This window comes from Mustelus asterias, chromosome 14 (genome assembly GCF_964213995.1).
Source record: "Mustelus asterias chromosome 14, sMusAst1.hap1.1, whole genome shotgun sequence".
Lineage (NCBI taxonomy): Eukaryota > Metazoa > Chordata > Chondrichthyes > Carcharhiniformes > Triakidae > Mustelus > Mustelus asterias.
The window spans coordinates 40,716,202-40,742,652 of record NC_135814.1 but is presented as its reverse complement, the minus strand read 5'-3'; the positions used below and the strand labels follow the sequence as shown (position 1 = coordinate 40,742,652).

At 41.2% G+C, this 26,451-nt stretch overlaps 1 protein-coding gene across 12 annotated transcripts in view; it reads left to right on the top strand.

The window, feature by feature from the left end:
* scn1laa (sodium channel, voltage-gated, type I-like, alpha) overlaps positions 1-26,451 on the top strand; it is a 155,051-nt gene that overhangs the window by 31,261 nt on the left and 97,339 nt on the right. For 4 of the 12 annotated variants that reach the window (XM_078228234.1, XM_078228229.1, XM_078228232.1 and 1 more), the window contains exons 7-14: positions 703-766; positions 1,297-1,438; positions 4,182-4,388; positions 6,881-7,118; positions 9,424-9,452; positions 10,819-11,166; positions 15,034-15,166; positions 24,758-24,996. In XM_078228234.1, the coding sequence (XP_078084360.1) occupies positions 703-766; positions 1,297-1,438; positions 4,182-4,388; positions 6,881-7,118; positions 9,424-9,452; positions 10,819-11,166; positions 15,034-15,166; positions 24,758-24,996 (1,400 nt within the window). Of the gene's footprint in view, positions 1-702; positions 767-1,296; positions 1,439-4,181; positions 4,389-6,880; positions 7,157-9,423; positions 9,453-10,815; positions 11,200-15,033; positions 15,167-24,757; positions 24,997-26,451 lie in introns of all 12 variants that reach the window. The other 8 variants (XM_078228235.1, XM_078228233.1, XM_078228227.1 and 5 more) reach the window with 5 other exon arrangements.

Below are 26,451 nucleotides of genomic sequence, written 5' to 3'. Positions count from 1 at the left end.
TTTGAAATTGTGCCCTACACATCCAAGGTTTAGGTCATTATTATATATTAGGAAAAGCAAGGGTCTCAACCCTAAGGAACTCCGCTACAATCCAATATCAATTTGTGTAATTCAAGCAAAGATTACTGGATAGTCATATACCCCATAATATATTAGGGCACCCTGGCTGAGAATAGATTACAGACTGAAGATTGAAACTGGAATGTTCCAGTCTACATGGTACAGCTACTGACTCATTAAGCCTACTAAGCTACCTGGCAAGATCACTTATAATGTTATTTTAGACAAACTTTTTCATGATTTCAATTTGCCATGCATATTACTTCATTTTAATTTTATTTCTACTTTGAACTGAATGAACTTGAAGTATTTGTAATACTGGTATTCACCCATTCAGTTATCTCATTTGTCATGGCAAGACTAGTTGCTACTTTTATCCTGCTCCAGTTAACATCAAATCTTGTTGATATATACATTTTAAAACAAAATAATAACAAATAATTAAAGATACTTAAGAAAGTTCAATTATAATTCCCAAGGAAGTTCAATTTTAATTCATTGCTATTTAATTGTTGCAAAAGACAATGGATTATCTTCATGAGCCTTATTAAATTATAAGTGAAATGTATGTATTCCTAGATTTATAGGTAAATGCATTTTCGGGAAACTACAAACTAACCTTTGTTACCATTTAATCAACAGAAAATTACTATTTCTTGGAAGAAGCCAAAGATGCACTACTTTGTGGTAATGGCTCAGATGCTGGGTGAGTTATTGCATTTAATCATTGTGCTGAACTTGTTTTAGAATAGAATTCAAAATTATTATATTTGCAAATATTCATTGGAGAATAGTTTTTAATCCATTATATATTATGAAAAATGCTGCAATAGAATAGACGGATAATGGAATCAAATAATGTCTTAAAATGAGAGCTTACGAAAGTCATCCAACTTCACTAATTATATTATATTTGGCAAATTTAAAATTGAGTGAATTAGTGTGCACAATTGTTATGTTGTTTTGCCTTAAATGGGTAGGTGTGTTGAGGTAACATTAACAATAGCTATGTGGTCCTCTTATATCCACCATGATGATCTTCTACAATGTAGGAGTTCTTAAGAAACGTCATGCTGAACTAGTTTTTGTGACTAAAAATTCAGACATATCGCTTCAAATGACAATGTCGCAGAAGTATTTTTGTTGACATGATGCTATTGTTGATAAAATAAATTTAAAAATAGCTGTTAACCATTTTAATTGTGCTTTTTATTCTTTCATATTTTATTTTCTTAGTCAATGTCCTGAAGGATATGTTTGTCTGAAAGCTGGAAGAAACCCTAATTATGGTTATACCAGCTTTGACACATTTAGTTGGGCGTTCTTATCGTTATTTCGGCTGATGACTCAGGACTTTTGGGAAAACCTTTACCAGCAGGTAAGTAGGATTTATCATGTATCAATGCAGTGTAAAGCTTTATACGAATGCAAGTGCATTCGAATATTTACAAGGCTATTCAATATGCAGTAGAATTAATTATAATCTGCTGACTATAATTAGAACTATAACAATGGAAAAAAGCCTACCATTTGCTGGCTACTAATAGAAATAACATGAGTTGTTCTTTCAGATTCACACCAAGCATTTGTGGCCAAAATACAAACTGACTTAAATGCACTACTTCAGCAATCCAAATATTTTCAACTAAATCTCCAGATAAGAGATAAATAGTTCTACAAGGTGTGAAATAATGCAACATGGCAGTAACACATTTAAGTATCCACTGTACATTGAATAACCTTTAGAAAGAAAGGAAATATTATAAATACAGCAAGTTTCTGTTTAAAGTTGCCCCATTTAACATTTAGCGTCAGTCAGTTAATGGGGCCTTCATTCTCGTTTAGCATTGCAAGGTTCATTTTAAAGCAATTGACAGTCAGTCTGATGTAAGAATGCATGACCCATTTGGTGACATTTTGGAGTGGCCTCTCCTGCTCCCCGACCCTTTCTCTTGCTGCTGACCCTCTGACTTACGGCTTCTCCCATTTCTGAGCCCACCACCTTATCGCCGACCCTCGAACTCGTGGCCTCTGCTACCTCCATGATTCACCCTCTCGCTGATCCTTCCTCATTCGAAGATCCTTGACTCTCCTGCTTGCTGCTTCCTTCTCCTGAACCAACCAACCGACCTTCCCATTCAATGAAGGTTCTAGATCCATATCGCTGCCTGCCATGCACATTTCCACTACTCCTCACTGCAATCACGTCCCCAGGGTCCTGGTGTGACTGAAGCTACTTTTATCCAGATTAACATATTGAAATCTACTAGCCCCATGCAAACCGCCCTCCTACCTTCGATATTCAAAACTAAACTACCATGGAGTTTTTAAAAATGACTTGCGTTGAAGACTTAAGTCTAAGCTGCTCCTTCTGACTCTCGCCCATCATCTCCTAAGCCCTCACTCGCAGCGAGGATTCAGGAAAGGGAAGCGGAGAGTGGGAGCATTAAATAAAAATCAATTATAACAGCTCCAGCTCAGCACTTGTGCATTGTCAGAACACACATTTTCACAACACCAGAGCTTCGGTCCTGGATTGGAGATGGATCTGAATCTTGAACAGGAACAGATGTTCAGGAGCAGGAAGCAGTGAGTGGGAGGATCAGAGGTTGGGAGCTTTAGCCAGAAGGTGAGTCAGGAAGCAGCAGAGGATACAAGTTTTAGTGTCAGCTGTGAAAGGGTGGTTTAGAGAGTGGAAGAGGTGACAAATCAGAGGGGCCGCGAGGGGAAGAGCCCACAATGAACAGGAGGATCAGTGTGATGAATGTGTGGTGAGCAGGAGGTTTGGGAAGTAGGATCAGTGGCAAGTGGGTGGTAAGTAGAAAGTTACCATATTTCTTTTACATTTTTTCATTTATTTTATTTTAAAAGTTAATTTATGAATCAATGTTGGAATTTAGCAATGTAAAGTATTTCAACTTGCAGGGTATAATTTTTTAATAACCTGGATCTTCTGAGGAATAGCAATCATTATTGGATTTCCCTTGATTCGACGCAGCTTCACATTTCTTGCCATGTCTTCTGAGCCCGGCTTCTACAGAAATGCAGATGGCAGAGTCTCTCAGTGAGCTCTGGCACAGCAGAGTGGAGTCGAGGGGAAGATACGGCGAACCCCGTTTTACTGCCATATTGTAAATTTAAATGCCCAGTGTGAGTGTTAGTGAATGGGTAGGTGAGTGAGGTAAGTGTGTAGAAGGGGAGGGTGGGCGAGGTGGCAGCTTCTCCCCAACTCTTCCCCTCCACCCTCTAATCACCTTCCCTGCTTGGCAGGCCTCAGATTGAAGAAATCTGCTCCTCCAATCAGAGACTGGTTTCTCTCACATTTGCTAATGATTGGCTCACTTGTGACCCGAGCAACAGCAAATACGGCAGAGAACTGGCCTTTGATTGGAAGAGCAGTAATTGAACATGGGTCTGCAGGCCGAATACAGAAACCTGGTGGGATGGCTGGTGGACGAGCATGTTCCATCGCCGTACTGTGGTCCTGACCTATTCCTTCCCACCCACTCACCCTGTCCTGAACCAAGACTTAGCTGCTAGCCCCCTCCATGAACTTCATGTGCCACCTTCTCTGTATCATGCTTTCATCTGATACATTCAATATTTTATTAGATTGTTAGCAATTAACCAGACTTAGTAAGTGTAACTTGTAATAAAATCTCTAAAAAGGCCTGAGGCCTGTAAAATAATTGAACCAATCAAATTGTTTAATATGTTTTTTCACTTTATTTTGCCTTTTTTCTTTTGCCACATAGAAAATTGTAGAGTTACAACATTATCTATAAAAATGCCTGCTGTCTGTAAATACCGTCATTAACATTCTTACCCCAAAGATCCAACAGACTGGAAAAGCTTGAAATTAATATTCCTCCAAGATCCATTAATGTGTTAGAAGTATCATTAAATATACTGAAATGTTTGAGAATTGATTGTTACAGTTAAATTATTAATTATTGATTGCTATATTAATAATGACTTTAAAAGCTGATTTTCGTATCTATCCGCATAGATAACCTTGCAGCCTTCTTAATTCCAGTTTTGTGATTAATAAGTATACTGAATTTGTCAAAATATCTCCTCTAAGAAAAAGTAATGGAGAACTAAACATTTTGTTTTATCAGACCCTGAGAGCTGCTGGCAAAACATATATGATATTTTTTGTGCTGGTCATATTCCTGGGATCTTTCTACTTGGTCAACTTGATTCTGGCTGTTGTCGCCATGGCCTATGATGAGCAAAACCAGGCTACTTTAGAGGAAGCGATTGAGAAAGAGGCAGAATTTCAGCAGATGCTGGAACAGCTTAAGAAACATCAAGAAGAAGCTCAGGTAGAATTGTTACAATTGCAATTCTGTAACACATACTAAAATTACCAAATTGCATTTTGATAATAATGATAGTAATCTGTTTTTAATTCTGTGGAATTTATTTGAATTATTTTTGTCACATGCATTGGTATACAGTATTGTTTCTTGTACGCTACACAGACAAAGCATACCGCAAATCAAGTACATAGGGGTGAAGGAAAGGAGAGGGTGCAGAATGTGGCACCAAATCTGTAAGGGATTGAAATAGGAAAGTTTCATAAGGATAGAACGAGAGTAAAAGATAGAATTCGAGGGTATGGACAACAGTAATCTTTTTAAAGTTAATGCATGTTCAGCAGCATTACCATCACTAATTGTAGACCTCTCTCACGGTCTAGTTATTAAAAATTGTACTTTCAGAGTGCATTTTCTTTAACTCATCACAAAAAAGCCTTAATTAACAGCAGAGGGCAGAAAGCAATGGAAATTCTTTTAAATTCAGTTGAAAAAAATTTAAAATTGTGACAATCTAAGAAAACACATTTAAACACACTGCTACTGCAAAAAAAAATCTCCATTGGGGAAAAACTAAAAGTTTAAGTTGGCATTAAGTTGTGTAAACAAACAACCATATACTCTGAAACCGCATCAAAGGAAGCTATTACAAACTCACAAAACAGACAGTCATTCTCCTGAACAGCTGTCTCAACAGAGCTTTTGGAACTCAGCCAAGCATTCACAATGGTCACAGTTATCAATAGGTTAACTTCCCAATGCCAAAGGCTGAAATTGAAGGAGCTGATGGTGCCCTCTGCACCTCAGAATAGATTCCCTGTCAATCAATGGAGAGGAGCGAGTGCTAGGATGTTATCTTTTAACCTTTCAAAAGCAGAGGATGTTTTTCACAGTCAGAATTGTCTGTACATTTAAATCCCAATGTCAGACATGACAGGGAGGGTTTTTTTAAACACATTTTACCGTGTTTAGAAAGCATTATAGCACATTTAATGGAAAACATGTACTGGATTGCATGTCAATGCCTACACAATGGTGATCCAGGCAAGGGTCAAGTTAGCTATGATGAATTACTGCATTAAAAATGCACCTATATTACAATACAGCATCCAACAGTGGCATTAGAAGGTGTGGAAATATTTTACACTTACCTTTCACAATGTGCTTACCCTTCAACAGGCTACCCCCCATAGTCATAAACTCTCCCGAGGAGGAGCTTGTTTATGACTTCCAAAATGTGCATCTGCACACAAAAACCATGTGGGAAAGGTAAGAAAAGTTACCTGTTGTCTTCTGCATGGGGATCCTGATCGCAGAAGAGGTGAAGTCTGTGTTTTGCAACCAAGGCCTTCCCGATTCATGAGAAATCCACACACAAAATGTGTGGGGTTGATGTGGCAGTGGAAAATTGTTTTTCCAGCAAACCAAACCTTGTGTTTCAGAATTTCATCTAATAGGAGATGGTAATCCAGCCCAGGAACAAATTTTTTACACATGGAAGGAGTTTAATGCCTGTATTCGGCAGCCACCAGGAATGCATGAAAAATGACACAACTCAGTCTTCAGGCATCCTTCGGGCACCAGAAGTTGCTTCCTGAAATTTTGCCAAGCTGTGGCTATTCTGTGTTCACTTCTACGCCAATGCATCACATTCTTTTCATTGACAAATCCATAACCTCAGTGCTTAAAACCTTCTAGCCCTGTTACAGTGCAATGGCTCTACCACTACATCTTGATCATCTCCATGCCTTTCAAAATGGAAATGAAAATCAAACTTCTTTACATTGTTCCGATAAGACATTAGCTATGAGGAGAGATTGAATAAACTGGGATTGTTCTCCCTGGAAAGCTGGAGGCTGAGGGGCGATATGATAGAAGTTTATAAAATTATGAGAGGTATAGATAGGGTGAACAGTTGAAAGCTTTTTCCCAGGGCAGAAATGACAATTGCAAGGGAGCACAAGTTCAAGATAAGGGGGGAAAGGTTCAGTGGAGATGTGCAGGGGAAGTTTTTGACACAGAGGATGGTGGGGGCCCTGGAATGCACTGCCAAATGAGGTGATTGAGGCAGTTACGTTAGCCACATTTAAGACTTATCTTGATAGGCATATGAACAAAGGGGAATAGAAGTATATAAGCGGTTGGCTAGATAGGTATACGTGATCGGCACAGGCTTGGCGGGCCGTAGGGCCTGTTCCTGTGCTGTACTGTTCTTTGTTCTTAAGACATCGGCTTGAAAAGTCTAGAGTTGGATGATAGCATACGCATGCTTAAAAACATTCATTTGAACTTGCTTTCTGTGCATTTTAGTAGAGGTATTAATCCAGCTTCTCCTGACTTGTGTAATTAAGATGCAATGATTTGAAATAATTAATTTTTTGATCAATCTGATTGATTACTTTAGTCAATATCCTGTGGCTTATAATTAACTTTTCCAATTTGTGTATTTGCAATATTGGGGGGAAAAAAAATGTTGTGCTGTTCTTTCCATTGGACAGGCTGCAGCAGCAGCAGCTGAGGCAGGGGATGGAAGTGGAAGAATTGGGCTATGTGAAATGTCGCAGAGTTCCTCAGATACATCAAAGCTCAGTTCAAAGAGTGCCAAGGAGAGACGGAACAGAAGGAAGAAACGGAAACAAACCGACGAGAAGGATAACGATGAAAGGATTCACAAATCAGAATCAGAGGACAACGGAAGAAGGAGGAATAGTTTTCGATTTTCCATTGATCATAACTGTCTTTCTTATGAAAAGAGAAACTCCTCCCCACATCAGGTAAGAGGAATAACTTACAGAAGTTATTTATGCCATTGTCAATGATACTTCTACCTTATTTCAATAAGAAAGGTGATCTTAGCAGCCATCAGTCTGCAAGTTATTCCAGTGACTTAGTCTTAGTAAATGGAGCAAATAGATTAGATATTGAAACGGCAGGGAGAATCTTTGGGAAATAGTGATTACATTATCATTAGGTTTGGAGTAGTTATTTGAAACGACGAGAAAAAATAAAATGTGAAAATATCCAATTGGAGGAGAGCTAATTTCAGTGTGACCTAGGTGGATTGGAATTAAAACTGGGAGATAAAACAGTAATTGAGCGATGGGAAACCTTCTAAGACCAGATAGTTCTGGTAAGTGACGTGGTGTATTCCCACGAGGAGAAAAGGAAGGGAACCAAAGCTGGAGCTGCCTGGGTTACAAAAGATAGAGGATTGGATTTTCTTCTCTGTTGGGAATCACCAGATGACTATTCCCCAACATTGCGATCTCACCTTTTGCCCAGGCTATTTACATTGTGGGGTGGCACGATGTAGTAAGGTACACTATCCCCAAAGCAGGGCAAAGGTGGGATTTGAAACAGTTGAATGTGAGTTGGAAAGGTTGGGAGAGCAAGTTCTGTAAATGAGTGTTAAGAATCACTAGCCCTCACCTCCCACTCACCCCCCCCCCCCCTCATGCTGCCAGTACACGCACTTGCCCCCTGCCATCCTACATACTTGCATTTGAATTACCCAATATCCACTATGGACAGAACTCATGAGCTCTATAATAACATTGCGAAGTCTTTGAAATGCTTATGAAACTGTCAAAATGTATGTTCATTCAAACGCTATATGAAAAAGCTCATAAAACTGTCAATCAATCACATTTCAGCTCCACTTGAAAAATACTTGATCCTATTATGTCATCAGTAAACCATCAAAATAAACAAAAGGGCTTTCAAACATTTTCTGAAAAAACAATCCTCCTGGGAACTAATAGAACTGTCAAAGCTCACAGCCGCATTGACAGCTATATCAACAATCCCTGCTGCCTGAATCTATTAGTGGGGTTTGGAGTTCAGCCAAGCAGTCGTTATGAGATTATGTTGCACAGCTATGTCAGCCAAGTCTTCAGAGCTCATTATATTAAATGTTTTGACGTTGTAGAAAAGATGACCATCTGTTGCCCTGCTTCAAAAGATGGCTGACCTATCAATCAGTGAAAAGGTCAAAACAGAGGGTGCAGTCAGCACCAGTGTATTAAAATCACAGAAATTATAGCATCATGACTTGCTTTGATGCCACATTGCACTTTACTGTCGTTATAAGTCTGATTTTGGATCATGAAAAAGTATGGAAGCAAATATAAATGTTTTCCCCTCAGTAATATCAGCTGTAGGCATTGAACATTCTGGCTTCATATATATCTGTGAAGCACTTTAACTGTTTTATGTTAAAGGCACTAAAGAAATATAGGTTGTTGTTGTAATGCATTGCTGACAATATACAAATATCCTTGTTTTTGATTTTAAGAGTATTATAGTTAACAAAATACACTTCCAAAGAAACCTGCAAATTACCCCAATACTTATACCTATCCTTGATCTATTGGGCCATAAATGGCTGTAATAGTGAATCCTGTGGTCAGCAACATGCATTGGAGCCATTACAACACCCTTTGGATAGCACTGTGTTTGCATGAAATTGTGAATTGATAATGGTGCAGCAATGTCAGTGTTGTATCTGGAGCCACATGAATGTTGTGTCTAATGGTCTGTCTTTTTATCTGCTGAAAGGAAAGTATGGAGTAGGGGTTCTCAACTCGGGGCCTGCAGCCTCCAAGGTTCCTGCAGCCCCCTTGGGATCCACCAAAAACTCTGAATTGTACCTGCACACTGCAATTTTCATCATACAGGCAGCAATTTGCCCTCTCCCTTTGATGCTGCCACTGGTAAAAATCCAATTGTTCACCTGATTTTATTTTTACTTTCTTTTGCCTGTTGTTTCCTGAGTCCAGTTGTGCATGTGTGATGGTAATTGCAACAGTGGCAGAGCTGTTGATATTTGTCCATTCTTGTGGCCTGTATGCACCAAATGATAGCATGTTACCGGTACCAGAGCCAGACTCCTTTGAAGGAGCAGGTAAAGTAAGTGAAAGGGCATTTAGCAGGGGTTAGTGTTTAAGTTTGGAACTGGATGACGCTTTGATCTGCAGTGATTGTGGTGACTGGGCATGTTCAAGGCAGGGAATAACCATTTGGAAAGGATACAAGGCAATAGCTGGCGTCAGGTTTATCATCAGGAGTGAGGTGGACTGCAGCCCTACTCAATACTGTACATAAAGCGATGTTTAATCATTAGTGGCATTCATAGAAAGTCACATTTTAAACAACATAAATGATTCACTCTTAGTGTGAGATTCACAGGTCTCTTTAATTTCATCATTTCCTAACTTTATCTCCCTCCCACAATGTAGATGTTGATGTTGCTTTCAATTTGCATTTATAAAGTTCCCATGGATAACTTTTCTTTGGAGGGATGAGCAAAGGGATTGTTGTGCTCTTAAGATTCCATACACAAGTAATCAAAATGCAATGGATGCTGGAAAAGTGAAATTAGAAATGGACTAATTGGAAAGCATTAAGACGGTAGAAAGAGCAAGGGAGTTAATATTTCAGATCGATGACGTATGGAGAAGGTCATTGACTTGAAATACAAACCCTGTTTCTGGCTCCTCACAGATGCTGCTGGAACAGTTGTGCATTTCCAGCATTGGGATTAAGATTGTTTCTCAAAGCCAGCAACAAGTTTGGAATTCAGTAAGTTTTTTTTAGTGTGTACAGTAATGACCAAATCAGGCAATAGCTTCTGCTGTACCTAAATGGAGCCCTCCGAGTCCTCTGCTGAATTTTGTCAGGGGACCATTTTTAATGATGTGAACCGTTGATTGGGATAAACCACAGTTGCAGTCCGGGTTCCTTGCAAGACCCCACTTGTGCCAATTTGCTGCACAAAGGCCTTGGGCAATGCAGAAATGGCTGAGGAGTGCCCAATGTTGGCAATTAGGTAAGTAAAACAAATGTAATATATAAGTATGTTGACTTGCATAGCTACATTTTACACAGAAAAACATGTATTTTGTTCGGTGGGAATTTTGTTCATGAAATTGTTGAAACATGGGAGGGAGCCTGACATGTAAGAAATTGAAAACCCTTGGGGTAGAGAGGGAAAATGAGCAGACAAACGAGAATAGGTTAAATTAGATTCAAATTAAATCCAGAAAATTGTTTAACTATTTATGGAAAATTGGCCAGTCAGTCCCAGTCTAATGTAACTGTCTGGCTCTTCTAGCTTAGTGGTGCATTACAAAGGGCATACATAATAAGCTCACTTGCACTTTTACTTGATCTACCAGCCATATGAAGAATCGTTGGATATCTTTGTACATTTAATTTGTTCATACATTGAAAATTATCTGGTTGTAGATATTGTAGGCATAGCTTCAGCCTCGCTTCCAGTTATTTTGTAGAAATGTTTATTCAGATTGAAATGGTGGAGGATATTTGGCATTGGGAATATAGAATATCTGTAAGCAAGTTGCATAAAATATCAATGATATAGAGCGATTGAAAATTTAAGTGGTACTGAGTGATGGATATTCTCATTCCTTTTCAGTCACTGTTGAGTATTCGTGGATCCATCTTTTCTCCAAGGCGCAATAGCAGAAGCAGTATCTTCAGTTTCAAAGGACGGACTAGAGATATAGGGTCAGAAAATGATTTTGCTGATGATGAACACAGCACTTTTGAAGACAATGAAAGCAGAAGGGGCTCACTCTTTATTCCACGGAAGCAGGGTGAGAGACGCAGCAGTAACATTAGTCAGACCAGTAGGTCCTCCAGGATACTACCAGTGCTTCCAGTGAATGGGAAGATGCACAGCACAGTGGACTGCAATGGAGTGGTTTCACTTGCCGGTGGACCTTCAACTCCAACGTCACCCATTGGACGACTTCTGCCAGAGGTGATAATAGATAAGCCAGCTACTGATGACAATGTAAGAAAGTTTTAAATAGTTAGGTTAGGCGCGATGGCCTTGTGGTACTGCAGTGATTACAGCATAGGATGCCATTGAGAAATGCATAGCTGATCTCACAAAGGATAGCCAATATTTTGTTTTGCAAGATCAAAAACTAATGTTTAAATGGTTTTATATCTGCAATGGAATATATTAAAAGTCTCATGCATAGCCTTTCAGGTATGTAGCAGAAAGATGGTTCATAATATTCTGATTGATTGACATAATGTCAACTCAAGAATCAATCAAAATGATTTTCTCACTATTCACTATCATTTACTTCAGTGCATGTTACTACATCCCTCACAATTTCTGCATAATTCTCAAAACTAATATTTGACTAATGCCATTGGGAAATCCACTAGATTGCACTGAAATAGTGGCATGTTGGTCTATTTAAATAACTGAGAGCCTTTCTAGATCAAATAAAAGTCGTGGCTTTGGTTCAATATAGATATTAATTTATCCTGAAGCCAGATGAAGTAGAAAACCAGGCATCAATCTTTTACTAAATACTAGACTTATTTACAGAATGCAACATTACAAATGTCTCCCCCTTCCTCCCCCAGCCAACACCTAGTGTCACAAATGTCTCTCTTTATATGTGCTCGAGGTACTTGTTTAATCAATGCCCTTCACCTGTGTATCCTTAATCATATTAATACAATATACTTTTCATCAGCATCATCATTTTCTTAAGAGGACACAATCCTAGTTACAAAATGTGTCTGGTATTTTGCAGTTTTATCATTGTGAGCAATAATTTGGTGGCCTTTAAAACACAATGGACTGAATTCTCCCGATTTTAAGCCAAGTGCCCACTCTGGCAGGAAAACAGGAATGTTTACCGCTGACGCTGGCAGCATCTGTCAGGTGGAATTTACCCACCTAAAAGACGCTTTTGGAGTCATTATGGGTGACCCGCCGGCCAGACCCGCTGTTCAGAGATTGAGATGACATTTTTTAAAAGGGCGCCCTGATCTCCGCCTTTAGAGCCTCCTCCTCAAAAAGGAAGTGCCTCCCCCTATTGACTAGGGGAGCACCAACAACCCCTCACCAAAGATGGGCATCCTCCCCCCCCAACATCCACAAATCATGGGTAAACCCTCATGATTTCCCATTTTGCTGTGCATCCAGATTCCCGCCAACCCTCTCATGAGGCTGGAGAATCCCACTCAATATAACAACTAAAATGGCATTTTGGTCAGAGACATTTTCTCTAGTTCACATTTCAATACTAAGTCAATAAATATTGGGACCTAATTGTTCATTACAAAGGGTTCTACACAAAATTCTCAGAACTCTCATTTAAAGGTGAATGATGTAATCTGACAGCCTTGAACCATTTCACAATAGAGTTATAAAACAATAGCACTGAAAATGGATCCTCCTTTCACTGCCATCCTAACTTTGGAGAAAATATGCCTAAATGACTCAAAGATAGGTTGGGACTTAGTCACACTGCCACTGGCAGTGTTAGGGATTTCCTACATCAAGGGTACCCCTTTCCAGGTTCTCTCAGGGATCCATTATGTTTTTCAACGAACAAAGGACACGCTGATGAACCTACACTGCAATCCTGGCCTGGACTACTGAAGGAAAATTGAAATTAACTCTTTAAATATTTTTGACTCTATTGCTCTACTATATTATGCTAAAATTACTAATAACCTATTTAGGTAAGGTATCTTGTGCCTGGAAAGTACGACAGCCAATTGTGCCTTGTAGTTCCATGTGATCTTAAAATGTACTGGAATCATACATAAACAAGACCATATGTCAATGAGAGACACCCAACTTGTTTGTAATTTATTTCACTATATGCTATATGAGGACGGCACGGTGGCACAGTGGTTAGCACTGCTGCCTCACAGTGCCAAAGTCCCAGGTTCGATTCCCCGCTTGGATCACTGTCTATGTGGAGCTTACACATTCTTCTCCTGATTGCGTGGGTTTCCACCAGGTGCTCTGGTTTCCTCCCACAGTCCAAAGGTGTGCTGGTTAGGTTGATTGGCCATGGTAAATTGCCCCTTAGTGTCAGGGGGACTAGCAGGGTAAGTAGGTGGGGCTATGGGGATAGGGGCTGGGTGGGATTGTGGTTGATGCAGACTCGAAGGGCCGAATGGACTCCTTCTGCACTGTGGGGATTCTATATCCTAATTATATAAGTTCTCTTGCTTTATAGGCTTATTTTCAAGATATGCCATTGTTACTCTTCAATTCTCTGCAGTGGCACAAAGCATTTCTTGACTGAGAAAGGTCAAGTGACCTGATCTCTGGCAAACCACTCTTGGACAAACCACTTGGAAGGCAATGCAGGAGAATCATACAATGTAATTCCAGCATTAGTTACCACCCCAAGCTTGCACCTTCCTTACAGTGGCCAGCCACAGATTGTGAATTTGTACATCTGACGTGGCATTGCATCATATAGTGCCCAGATCACTGAAACACTACATCACCACTCTGCCTGGATATACTCTCAGTACGCCCAGATCCTGTAACTTAAATGGCCAGCAAAATGTCAGGTTGTGGTAATAAATAGTGTATGACATTGCAGGTCCTGAACAGCAATAGCTATATGGTACATAAATCATAAGGGAAAACATTCTCTCTCAATTTTTATATGGGCATTTCGCTGATATTGTTTGAAAGTACTAGGATAAAGTCCATATGTATTCTGTTTGCAAAAGAAATACAGTTAACAATAGAAAATAATCCGCAAATAGTTACTGATATTACTATTCAAAGGAAATAGGTAGACAGCTGGCTTCCATTATTCATGCTATATTTAGTCTGTATCTTTGTGCTTTCAGATACTCTAGATCCTTGGAATCAGTGGCAGAAAATTGTTGTCTTAATATCTGAAATCTTCACTCTGAAAACTGCCTAATGCCACTATTTAAATAAAAGTAGAAAATGCTGCAAAAGCTCCAGGTCAGGCAATGTCTGTGGAGCAGGAAACAGAGTTACAGTTTCAGGTCAATGATCTTTGCAGAGAAGTTCTTCACCTGAAAGATCATCAACCTGAAAAGTTTGCTCTGTTTTTCTCTCTTCCCAGATGCTGCCTCACCGACTGAGTATTTCCAGTACTTTCTCTCTTTATTTTGGATTTCCACCACCTTCAGTATTTTGCTTTTGTCTATATTCAAATGTCCACTTTTATGGCTTTTGACATTGTAGTGGCCATAGTTCTCACCAATCTCAGCAGTTTGGGGAGAAAAAAAGTTCACTCGCGTAATTAGTATGCTGAGTTTTACATTTCAAAACCTGCTCTTCAACTGGGCTCATTAATTGCTGATGAATGGGCAATTGCATGCATTCTTCATGTTTCACAAGATTCTAGTTGTCTGTTGGAATTGTGCAAATGTATGTATAGAAATAAAGCAAGAAGACAACCAGCCTGTAACTGGCCTTATTCTAATGGCTGGTACCTGCAGCAGAAGACATAGGAATTGGCTGACAGCTCAGCACTTCTGTTGACTTCGCTTTTTCAAATTGGACAACCTCTTTCCCTCACTGAGCCTCCTACAGTGTTCAAGAGATAAGAAAATTAAGCCTGATGATATTAAGAGGTTGCTACTAAGAGGTTAACAACGATGAAGATGGTAACATTTTCACTTCAGCTTAAATATCCAGACCAGTATATTTTTAATAAATAATGGCGAATAGAGCAAATGAAAGTGCAGTGCCGGGGAAACATTCCATAAATTTGCAAGTTTTGTTGTAATTTTACCACAGCTTTTCATGAATAATTTGAAAGTGAACAGATGTGCGATAAAACTGGATAATTGAGGAAAATGTCATTTGCAGGGCATGATCACAGAAACAGACCTTAAGAAAAGACGATCGGGATCTCATCAGATTTCTATGGATTTCCTGGAAGATCCTGTGCAAAGGCAGAGAGCTTTAAGTGTGGCCAGTATTCTCACTAATACTATGGAAGGTTTGTCAAAATTTTCATTACATTTCAGCATCTCAGATAATCTGCATTTTAAAACAACAATCTACTTGAGACCAAAGCAAGTAAGGCAGATTTCACGCCGGGGCGGCATGGTGGCCACAGTGGTTAGCACTGCTGCTCACAGTGCCAGGGACCCCAGGTTCGATTTCTGGCTTGGGTGACTGTGTGGAGTTTGCACATTCTCCCTGTGTCTGCGTGGGTTTCCTTCAGGTGCTCCGGTTTCCTCCCACAATCCAAAAGATGTGGAGGTTAGGTGGATTGGCCATGCTAAATTGCCCCTTAGTGTCCGGGGGTCTAGCTAGGGTAAATGTTAGGGTAATTAGCTAGGGGTTATGGGGATAGGGCCTGGGTGGGATTGTGGTCAGACTCAATGGGCCCAATTTTACCATTTTCATTCTAAATGCTGAATCTGGGCATAATGCAGATCCGACTTAGAAATCTGCTTTCAGGCACCCCCATTAGCACTCAGCCTGAAAAAAAAATTGTCAGTCCCATTCGCGCTGTGGGCGGGGCTTAGCGTGGTCGAAACGATCGGAACTCTGAACTGCGCATGCGCAGTTGGAAAAAAATTCGAAAAAGCGCGCCCGTGTCAGATCACTCCTGAGCCGCAGAAAGCGGCCCAGGAGCGACAAGCGGGAGCGATGGTGCACACACATATCACTGTCCCCCTTATCCACCGCTATCCACACACATCACTGTCCCCCTTATCCACCCCCCCCACTACCCACACACGTCACTGTTCCCCTTATCCACCCCCCCACTACCCACATACATCATTGTCCCCCTTATCCACTTCCCCACTACCCACACACATCACTGTCCCCCTTATCCACCCGCCCACTACCCACACACATTACTGTCCCCCTTATCCACCCCCCCACTACCCACACACATCACTGTCCCCCTTATCCACCCCCCAACTACCCACACACATCACTGTCCCCCTTACCCACCCCCCCACTACCCACACACATCACTGTCCCCCTTATCCACCCACCCACTACCCAGACCGATTGCCACCCCTGCCCCCTGACCGATCACCCGCAGAGTGGCACCGGACCCCCTTGCCCCTGCCCTCCCCCCACCAGAGATCCATCCGACACCCTCACCAGAGATACATCTCCTCCCCCGCCCCGCCCCACAACCAGACAACAATCTGGCCTCACTCCCCTCCCCCCACCCCAACCAGAGAATGATCTGACCCACCTCCCACCCCCCCCCCCCCCACCCCACCCTCCCCCCTGAGTCAGGGAGCTGTTGGAAGCACTGAACGCGCTCTTCAGCAGCTGGAGCGCCCGATTCAGACTTTTATTTAGCAGGTCCATTGCGGCGCGGTTCAAGATTGGCAAACGTGGTGGTAAAGGGGGAAATGCTGATAAAGTTGGGCGGGCAGTTCATTAATTCAATTTAAATGCATGCAAATACATTTAAATCGCCGTTGCGCCTGTTTTGGGCGCGAATCGAATCGCCGCCATTCCCAGGTTTCGGTAAAGTGGCAATCTGCGCGGACGCGGGCACGGATCGCGTTAAGGGCCTCACACCCGACTTTACCACGTTGGGCGTGACACAATGGTAAAATCAGGCCCAATGGGTCGAATGGCCTCCTTCTGCACTGTAGGACTCTATAATTCTATGATTCTTGCTCATACGGTTGGATGTACTGAATTGCTAGGGTGTTTCACAGAAAAAAATTGGACGGGGACTAGAGCATGCAGATGAAAGAGCTCTGCTGATTTATTTTCCATTAATTTAAATGGATGGAAAATCAGGTGAGTTCCTTTACTGGAAGCTTTCTGTGTTACCTGCAGGCACTGTGCCTATCGAAGATCCAATATACTGAGACTCGGCCACAGAAACATATGCCCCAATAATGACCTTTTAGTGTCGCTATTTTCAGTTCAACTCTCAAAACATTTAGTTGTTTTTTTATCTCCGCACTTCAACGTTGAAGAGGGGGTTAATTGCAGTTGGAAAATAATTAGATTTGGTCCAGCTAAGTTGCCGTTGGTTTCATGTATTGCCCTATTCTCTGAGGAGGAATTCCTGGTGGCCAAGCTCCATCTTAAACAGATAAGATCCTGAAGAATACATGCAAGTGTGTAACATCACTGAGATGCCAATGTGATGCTTTGACTTACCCACTAATGCCACCCTCATTCCTTCTGCCCGCAAACCATGAGTGCTAAAAAATCTCAGGTGGCATTTCAATTGCAATTTGAAGAGTTGCTCACCTGATATATATTCTTGCTCTAGCTTATGGGTACCTTTTCCTTATATTTTGCACAAGTTTATAGTTTAGTATTGCACAAGTTTATAGTTTAGTTTTGCACAAGTTTATAGTTTAGCTGGACTGCCTTGGGGCTTTTGTTATCCCTGTTCTCAAAACTTCAAGGCTACTTGTAGGAATTCCACTCTGCAAAAGGAGGAGACAACTGCAGCTGGAAGGAAAGCAGGATAAAGGAGATATGCTCGGAGAAACTCCCAGCAGGTCCAGGGAACCTATCATAGTTCTTTGAAATACATGTTTAAGAACCTTGTACCCTAGTTTCTCGAGGGAAGGAATAACAAAGTTGTACCGTCCTGCATTTGCTAGAGCAAGCACAGTCCTCACTGCATGTTGCATACAAGGCCATTGTGGCCCTGAATAGTTTTGTTTCCAGATCCTACCAGTCTGCCACATGAACTTCCAGAAACCTTAGCCAATTTGCTGTCTCTATTCGTATTAAATAGATGATAGATGCCTTATCTTGGGGTGGCACGGTGGCACAGCGGTTAGCACTGCTGCCTCACAGCGCCAGGGATCCGGGTTCGATTCCCACTTGGGTCACTGTCTGTGTGGAGTTTGCACATTCTCCCTGTGTCTGCATGGGTTTCCTCCAGGTGCTCCAGTTTCCTCCCACACTCCAAAGATGTGCGGGTTAGGTTGATTGGACATGCTAAATTAACCCTTAGTGTTCCAAGATGTGATAGGTTAGTGGGATTAGCAAGGTAACTAAGTGGGCATAGGGCCTGGATGGGACAGTTGTCAGTGCAGACTCGATGTGCCAAATGGCCTCCTTCTGCACTGTAGGGTTTACATGGTTTCTATTTACTAAAACAGATTTATCGATTTCCCCATGGGCATCAAGAAGTAGCAAGATGTTGCTGTGGGATATATTGAGTTTGCAAGATTCTTCCAAGATGTGATTGACTGCGTGTCACCCTGCTTGTATCCATGTACAATGCTGCTGCCTTTTTAAAATTGATGTATGTATTGCCTAGTTTATGGCCAGCTGATGCTCGATGATTTGCAGCGTTTTATGCAGGTCTGTGCTTTCCCGACAACTATGATACATTTGTATTATGTCCGTCAATCAGACCTCCACACGTTGACTCTGCACAGCAAGTAAAACACGAGTTCTTGGATACTGGATTACTCCTTGAACACATGGCTCATAACACCTCTTAAAAACAAAAGCTTAGCAGTGAACCTTTGTTCAACCAGAACTTTCACCGAGCAATTGAAATTCTGGAGTCATGGTTCAGATGCCTGAACGGCTTTGATGAATATTGCCAAAATGTTTCAGACCTTGTTCCACATGGTTATGATATTCTGTTTGCATGCATAATTTTTCTATGCAATGAGGGCTGCACATGGGGTGACAAATAGAGGAGGGCGTTCAACATGATGAGGACACCAGTGACTTGGAGCATTGCCAAGGAAGTGTATGCAAGCAAGCAGTTTTTTGCCACCAGAACTGATCAATATCTGTATCTTGAAGAGATCTTCTGAACATTTCCTGCTCCCCTTGTTATAATCCTTGACAAGGCTCCGGGTCTTGGGGGAGATCTTGTTCGGGGCCAATTACATTTTGTTTAAAGTAGATAAAGTTTGAGTTTCTAATTTTATTGTGTTGAATAACACCACAAGTTTCCACTGGTTTTGAACAAACAAAAATAAACTTTACTACAAAATTTCAGAAAGAAAAATAAATTTACATTATCTATCTTAGATGACAGATGCTCCACAACAGATCCCATGGATTTCTCAACAACCCACTTAGATGTTTGACACATTGTGAGTCAACCAATCTCACTGGAACTTCATCTTTTTTTGCCATGATTTCCAAATTCCACATTTGAAGATCTTGTTTTGGAATTGTCTCCAAATGTTTCTCCAAATCAGGTGGCCTCAACAATGACCCACCTCACAAGGTTTCAGTCTTGCCTTCCAAGATTCTTTTCCCATGGACCTCTGAGTACACTCGAATTTTATCTTCCAAGCACCATCTCTGGTCTCCAATTGTGCCAAGCAGAAAACCACTGTTCCAAAAGAGTACCTTTGCCACAACAGCCCGCAGCATGGAGTCACAAATCTTTGGCAGCCTTCTCGGATCTTCAGGGATTCTCTCATGCCCAGCTCACTTAACGTCTGCTCCCTGCAGCTCTTTCTTTTATTTGGAGCCTCTGCTCCTTTTTTGTAACTTAACTGAATGGAACCTAAATCTTTAATCCCTTACCTGGGACTTTCTTTGGAACCTCTCCAGTCCTCTCCCTGGCTCCCTCTTGTGTTCCTGCCCGTGGGACACTTACTCAATATTGGCGCTCTATACCAGGTCCCCTGATCTGAATGTCTGAGGATCATTGAGAATCAGAGTTCCTGACCTCTGAACTTCAAACTAAGATAAGTTCATGCACAGCCTGCATGAACAATCATTTTTTAAAGTCTCCCTTAATACCAACAATAACATGTGTCCCACGACTAAAATTGTTTGATAGGTCATCTCACATTCCAAGATCACTAGCCATTACAAGAATATTTACTGCTCAAAATGTCTTCGAACAACATTATTCATCCATTGGTGTGCAAAAAGTTGTACAAGTTATTTCTCACCCCAGTGTGAAATTCATGGACCAGATCAAAGTGCTCCCTTTATTTATTCCACTGTCTTCATGAGCTGTTTCCCCCCAAGGAATGCATATGGGAGATGGCACACTGTTGTGGTTCGATCAAAGGATCTTGAAATATTCTTTGCCCATAACCTCTATGAGCTTGAGCTACAAAGGGAAGTGCTGCAGGCAATAACAACTGGCCCAGCTTGCTTTCTAACATTGAGACGAGCATTAGCCAAAGTGGCTGCAGAGGTGTTACCATGATTGTTGGCACCAATATCCATTACTATTGCCTGACAACTTCTATTGGACTGTAGCTCAACATTTCTACTGATGCGCAGGAGAGCTGACTCAGGAAAGTTACTGATCTGACGGACATTCATATTCATGTCGTCTCTCAGTTTTTCCAAAGCAAAGGAAATGTTTTGAGTCCGGAACCTCCATGATTACAGGAGGAGCATCACAGACAACTGCAGGAAGGGTTCAGTTGCAAAGGTCCTGAAGTGACTTCACACCCCATGATAGGTTGCAGAGTGTCAATGCTATGGCAGGAACCCCAACCAAATAGTATACTCCAATCTCTTTGGGGGCCCACAAAGTCCTGATCTGTTTTATCCCCTTTAATAGAACTTGAATATTAAGACGCTCTAGATATCTCATTTCTTGACTTTCCTTGCCACTTTGACCAACTCCTTCTCATTTGTGTTCAGTGAATCTTCAAGTGCAGTCCCTGCAAATTCATTTTCTAATTTATGCAGAATGATTATTTCTTAGCTCGTGCTAAGATTGACTGCGCATAAGACTTCTCCTTCATGCTGCCTAACAGCTGCATCTGAGTCATTTGACGAACTTAGAAAATGGAGAGACTGACTATAATATTGATAGCCATCACTAGACGGATCACTGGCAACATCATATCACTCCAGGTTGTTACGTGGAGAAGATGGGTGAAAGTGTGAGTAAGAATTACACAGGAGAGAAGAAGCTGGAAAGATGAACAATAGAATTCCTATAGGTGATTTTAATTATCCAAAAATAGATTGTAAGAGAGAGTTTTATGGGACTGCGAGAACAAGAGCAAAATAAATCAATTTGAAGTATTAATTTTTAAATGCCTCCTTGGGATTTTCACTTGGCTTCAAGACACTAAATTCCTAATTTTTGAATGAAAAGAGACATCAGTAAAAAGTTTTTTTTAAAAAATAGATACCCAGTCTAAAGTTATATATTAAGCAATTTCCCCAGGTTCCTCTGTGAAATATGCATGTGTGTGGCCTGGTTCTAATCCAAATTGTAGGCAACATATGTTCCTTAAGAACAGATCTGGGCATGAGTGCAAGGCCAGAACATATTTTTAAAGGCAAATATCGGTATCTTAAGGCCATGAATGGGAGCCAATGCAATAATATACCACATACCTGCATGTTATAAATCTTACCTGACTTGCAATGTTCTTTTTTACCATTGCAAATATCCATAAGATTCCTGTGCAGACAGAAATTTTGATACACCTAAATCAAATTTATATATGTAAAAGATACGCAATGTAGACACCACGATTTTGCAGCTGCATTTGCTGAGAGTGCAAAATATCATGAAACTCAAAAAACGAGAATCTCATCAGTGAGATATCATTTTCTGATTTTCCCCACCCTTCGTCGGTGACACAACAAGGTTCCCACCCCGAAAACCCAGGAACCTCATTTCTATAAATTACAATCTAATGAAAGGGCTTCCTGCCATATGTTCTCCCTATGATAGAAATTGCTGGCGAGCTTTACAATTGCTTTTGCAAAACGTGAACCAAGCAAAGGGACCCACCGGAGATGCAGAGATAAGTAAGCACTCAGGGAGAGAGGGACATGTCCAGGCAGTACCCTGGCTTCCCTTGGCACCCCAGGGAATATTGCCAAGGGGGCCTCTCTGGAGAGCTCTATTGTGTAGGGGGGGGAGTTTATCCTTGGGGTGGGAGTTGGCCTTATCCATGAGGGGCATTTGTCCTTGTTTGGGCGGGGCTGCCCTAGTTTATGTGGGGCTGCTCTCATCTGTATGGAGCTGTCCTTGTGCGTATGGCGGGGTGGGTGGGGGAGGTCCATGGGGAGGGGGAGTTATATGAGTGTGTGTGTGTGGGGGGGGGGGAAGGGGAATGCCGGGGGTTATACCAGCGTGACAGAGTGGGCCACGCTTGTAGATTTCTTCTGCACAAAGTGCAAAATGTGGTGAGAAAATCCGCAGGGCAGCCCGCGAGTTGCACACTGGTTTTCTCACTTCAACCAGCACTCTGTGCAAATAATGGAAAACTCTACCCAGAGTCTGATGTTTCTACCGCGAACTGAGTCCTTTAATTATTAAGCCTTTTGTGCAAATCAGAGAAATTTGTTATGATTACAGTGTGATGCAGATCATTGCCAAGCAAAGTTTGACTAACCTGGTTCTGACTAACCCAATAGTTATGTCTGTTGAAAATGAAGGAAAGTTAATTATAAACAAAAGTGTATCCAATAAATAATGACTTTAAGAATTGTTAGCTTAGGCTGAAAACCTAACTTTCAAGAAAACAACCTGGAGACAATATCAAACTCGACTGTGATATCACCACAGTCAGGTAGTTTGACAACTGGTGGGTATTTAGGATATCGGAGAGTTGCTGTAACCTTTGGAAATGTACACCAGCGTGAAACACGATCCACGGTATAAGAGCATTATGTAAGAAATTGCAAATCTCAAAAAATAAAATGGTGTGGAAGTTGTCAAAAAGCTATTTTAATGTCTCAGGTTGGAAAGCATTATAATGAATTTGCCCTTCAGCATTTATCATCCCATTCATCCATAAAATGCAAATATTGCCTAACAAGCTACAGATATTTGAAAAAGAATTGGCATTTGACAATATACCCAAAATATTTTCTATATCAAAATATATGTCGTATTTACTTTCTTCATTGTTTAATCTCCGAAAATAGGCAGGGAGCTCAGGGAGGTGATTACTCCTGATGTAGACACCATCAACATTTTATGCTGCCCGCTCAATTCTATGATTGAAATGGTTGAGTGGCATTATGACTTACCAGGTCCCAAACTTGTACGAGTTGTGCACCATTTAAGATTAGCCAGCATCATTTAACGTCAACCTGCTCTTTCGGCTGCAGCAGGGACTGAACGTGGCTGGGGAAGTGTGTCCCAGCAGAAAAAACACTGAATAATAGCATGACAGAGCAGGAAGCATGCTCCAAGGTTCTTAACATAACCCTGGATGCCTTGGTTCACACAGTAAGAAGTTTAACAACACCAGGTTAAAGTCCAACAGGTTTAAACCTGTTGGACTTTAACCTGGTGTTGTTAAACTTCTTACTGTGTTTACCCCAGTCCAACGCCGGCATCTCCACATCATGCCTTGGTTCAGGCAGTGGACAGGAGGACAGATGTCATCTAACCATAGGGAACCAGGAGGCCCTTTAGACAAGCACTGCAAAGGCAGTTGTGGCCAATTCCAGCATTGCAGTCCCAAAGACATGGATATAGTGCAGAAAGAGGCTTAATAATCTTACAGGAGTGATCAAGGTCAGTAAGTACATTTTCAAATGCTATATCCTCAGAACCAAACCACTAACATCTCACACTGTTTTAATTCATTCCCTTTTTCATTCACCTACCCAACAATTTCTTTCAACTGCAACTCATAATTCACATTCATAGCTTCATCACAGACTCTCACACTTTGCACCACAACAAGCCACACAAATACATCTTACAGCTCGCACAGGTCTGATCTGTCAGGGGGACTGGTCATACTCAGAGTTGGTTATGGAGAAGTCTGGGCCATTGGCTGGATGCCTCACCGCCACCTTCCAAGAGCAATTAGGGGGTGGAGTATAGATGCTGGTCTTGCCAACAATTCCAAAATCCCATGAATTAATCTTTTTAAAAAAGAGAAAGCAATGAACTCCCTGCTTCTAGCATGAAGACCATCACTCATCCTCTTTAAGAACAGTCATTGGCAAGCTGGCAAATCTTCCACGAGTCACCTGCTACAGCATGGAAGGATCCTGAACCAAAGAAATTTAGGACTAGTCACCATTACAACCACTGGCAGTGTTGTACTTGCCTTGCTCTGAATTTGCAGGATGTGGCAGATTTCTGTGAGCACCTACTTCATAAAACCTGAGTCAATGCACACACTTCTCCTGGCTTGGGCTGAGTTTAGAGAAGTGCTCTGAGAAGACCACGGATGGATGAGGCCTCCTGCGGTGGGTCCTTGTGCCCCTCCTTCTCCCTGTTCCTCCACAATAACTTGTCCTTTTCTGTGCTGTCTGTGCCCACAATCTCCTGCTGCAGACCAAGTGGAATGATAAATACAGCACCCATGACCAGGAGCAAGTGGGCGTTGGAATGCTTAGTTTGAAAATGCTGCTATCAAATCATGTTGCACATTGACTGATGTTATGATCTGTCTGTTTTGCTTACTTCCAACACACAGTCCCTGCACCTAAATTAACAACCTATTCAAAATGGCATTCAGCATGGCTCAAACCAGAAGTATATACATGTGTTTGGGCTCAAAACTGGTTCTGTAGAGTCAAAAATACATGCACTAATCAATTTAATTTTGTGATCCTTTACAGTTACTGCTCTTAAATGTAATGTAAAGTCATTTGTTTATTTTAGCAATTGTTTTATAACTATTTTGTTTGCATTTGTTAGAACTTGAAGAATCTCGACAGAAATGTCCGCCATGCTGGTATAAATTTGCGAACACCTTCTTGATCTGGGACTGCCATCCACACTGGCTAAAAATAAAGGAAATTGTTCACTTAATTGTGATGGACCCATTTGTGGATCTCGCTATTACTATCTGCATTGTGCTGAACACCCTTTTTATGGCCATGGAACATTACCCAATGACAAAGCGCTTTGAAAGTGTGCTCACATATGGAAACTTGGTATGTGTTCTGCTAACAATATCTCCTGACCTATCGGGTGCCCTATAAGAAGGCCTGCAATTTTAAAAAAAATATTGGATATTGTTTTGTTCAGGTGAATATTATTTTTTTTAAACCAGTTGTTACCAATAATACATTCAGTGCTGCTTGCCAGTGCAAGTGGAACATTTCCAACAAGGTAACCAAATTATGTTGAAATAAACATCTGCTAAGTGGTTGTTGAACATTTCCTAAGTTCTGTTAATATATCATAGAACTCTAAAACAAGATCCTGATTTTATTCTGCTTGCATATCAGTATGTATTAAAGGGTATTACAGCTACCTCCAACTACATTCAACCTTCACATTACAGTTCATTCAAGTGAGCATTGATTGCAGGCTAAAACATAGACTTTTTCAATCTATATCTATGCTTGCTATAGAATATAACTATGAAAACATTTGATGGTTGTGAAAAAAGATTCAAAATCAAAGTTAAACAAGTACCACATTAATTTCAATGTTCTCTTTTGGTGATGAGTACTCAAAAGGCTAATGACGTTCAGACTCTTTAATAGAACCTTCAATTCAAATTGATAAAATATCCATTATTTTGGCAGAAACATTAACCTATCTAATTTAATATTTCCATTAAAAGCATGATCAAAACCTGAGATTTCCAGACAGTGGGTGGGTGCGATCTAGCAGACCCATTTGCCATGGGCGCAAATCCCGTAATGGTCGTGAAATCTCATGAATTCCAAAAATGGGATTTGTGCCAGCGAGCTCCCAGTTTGAGATCTTCTCCGCCCCCTGCCAGTGATGTGATCAGGTTAATTCCCAGAAAGGACATAAATCTGATTTTCATTAATTTAACTACATTTTAATATAATTACAGTGCTTTACGCCATAGCCTCCGCCCACGATGTATCCCTCAGTAGCATGACATCTTGCCGGCATGAATCACTGCTGGTTTTCAAAAGCGGAAGCCTGTCATGAGAGACTAACCCCGATATTCCCACGGTGGGGAGTGGGGGGGGGCGGGTGCACCAATACTTGTGGGAGTGGTCCTCCAGTTCCTTGGAGGGCACAGTTTAGGGAACTATATTGTAAATGCAGATTGGGGCGTCCCTTCAAGATGATGCCCCAATCTCTGTGGAGCTGGCCTTGCTGGTTCTATCAGGCCCCACCCCATTGACAGTGTAAACCATGCTCCCAAATTTTCTGCGCACTAAGTGCCAGAAAATCTAGTTGAAAACTCGGCTGTGCATCTGGAGAGAAAGGCTTTGGTTTTCAGTCAGAGCCTGACAATCTGACACATTTTGGGAGAATTCCACCCAGTGAATAACAAAATGAGAAAAAGTAGAAGATACATGCAAAAACTGAAAACATGATTGTATACCAATCCATTTTTCCTTTAAAATTAGTAGACACAGGCTGCCTAGAGTGCCAGATGAATATGAGTGTACTTTTCT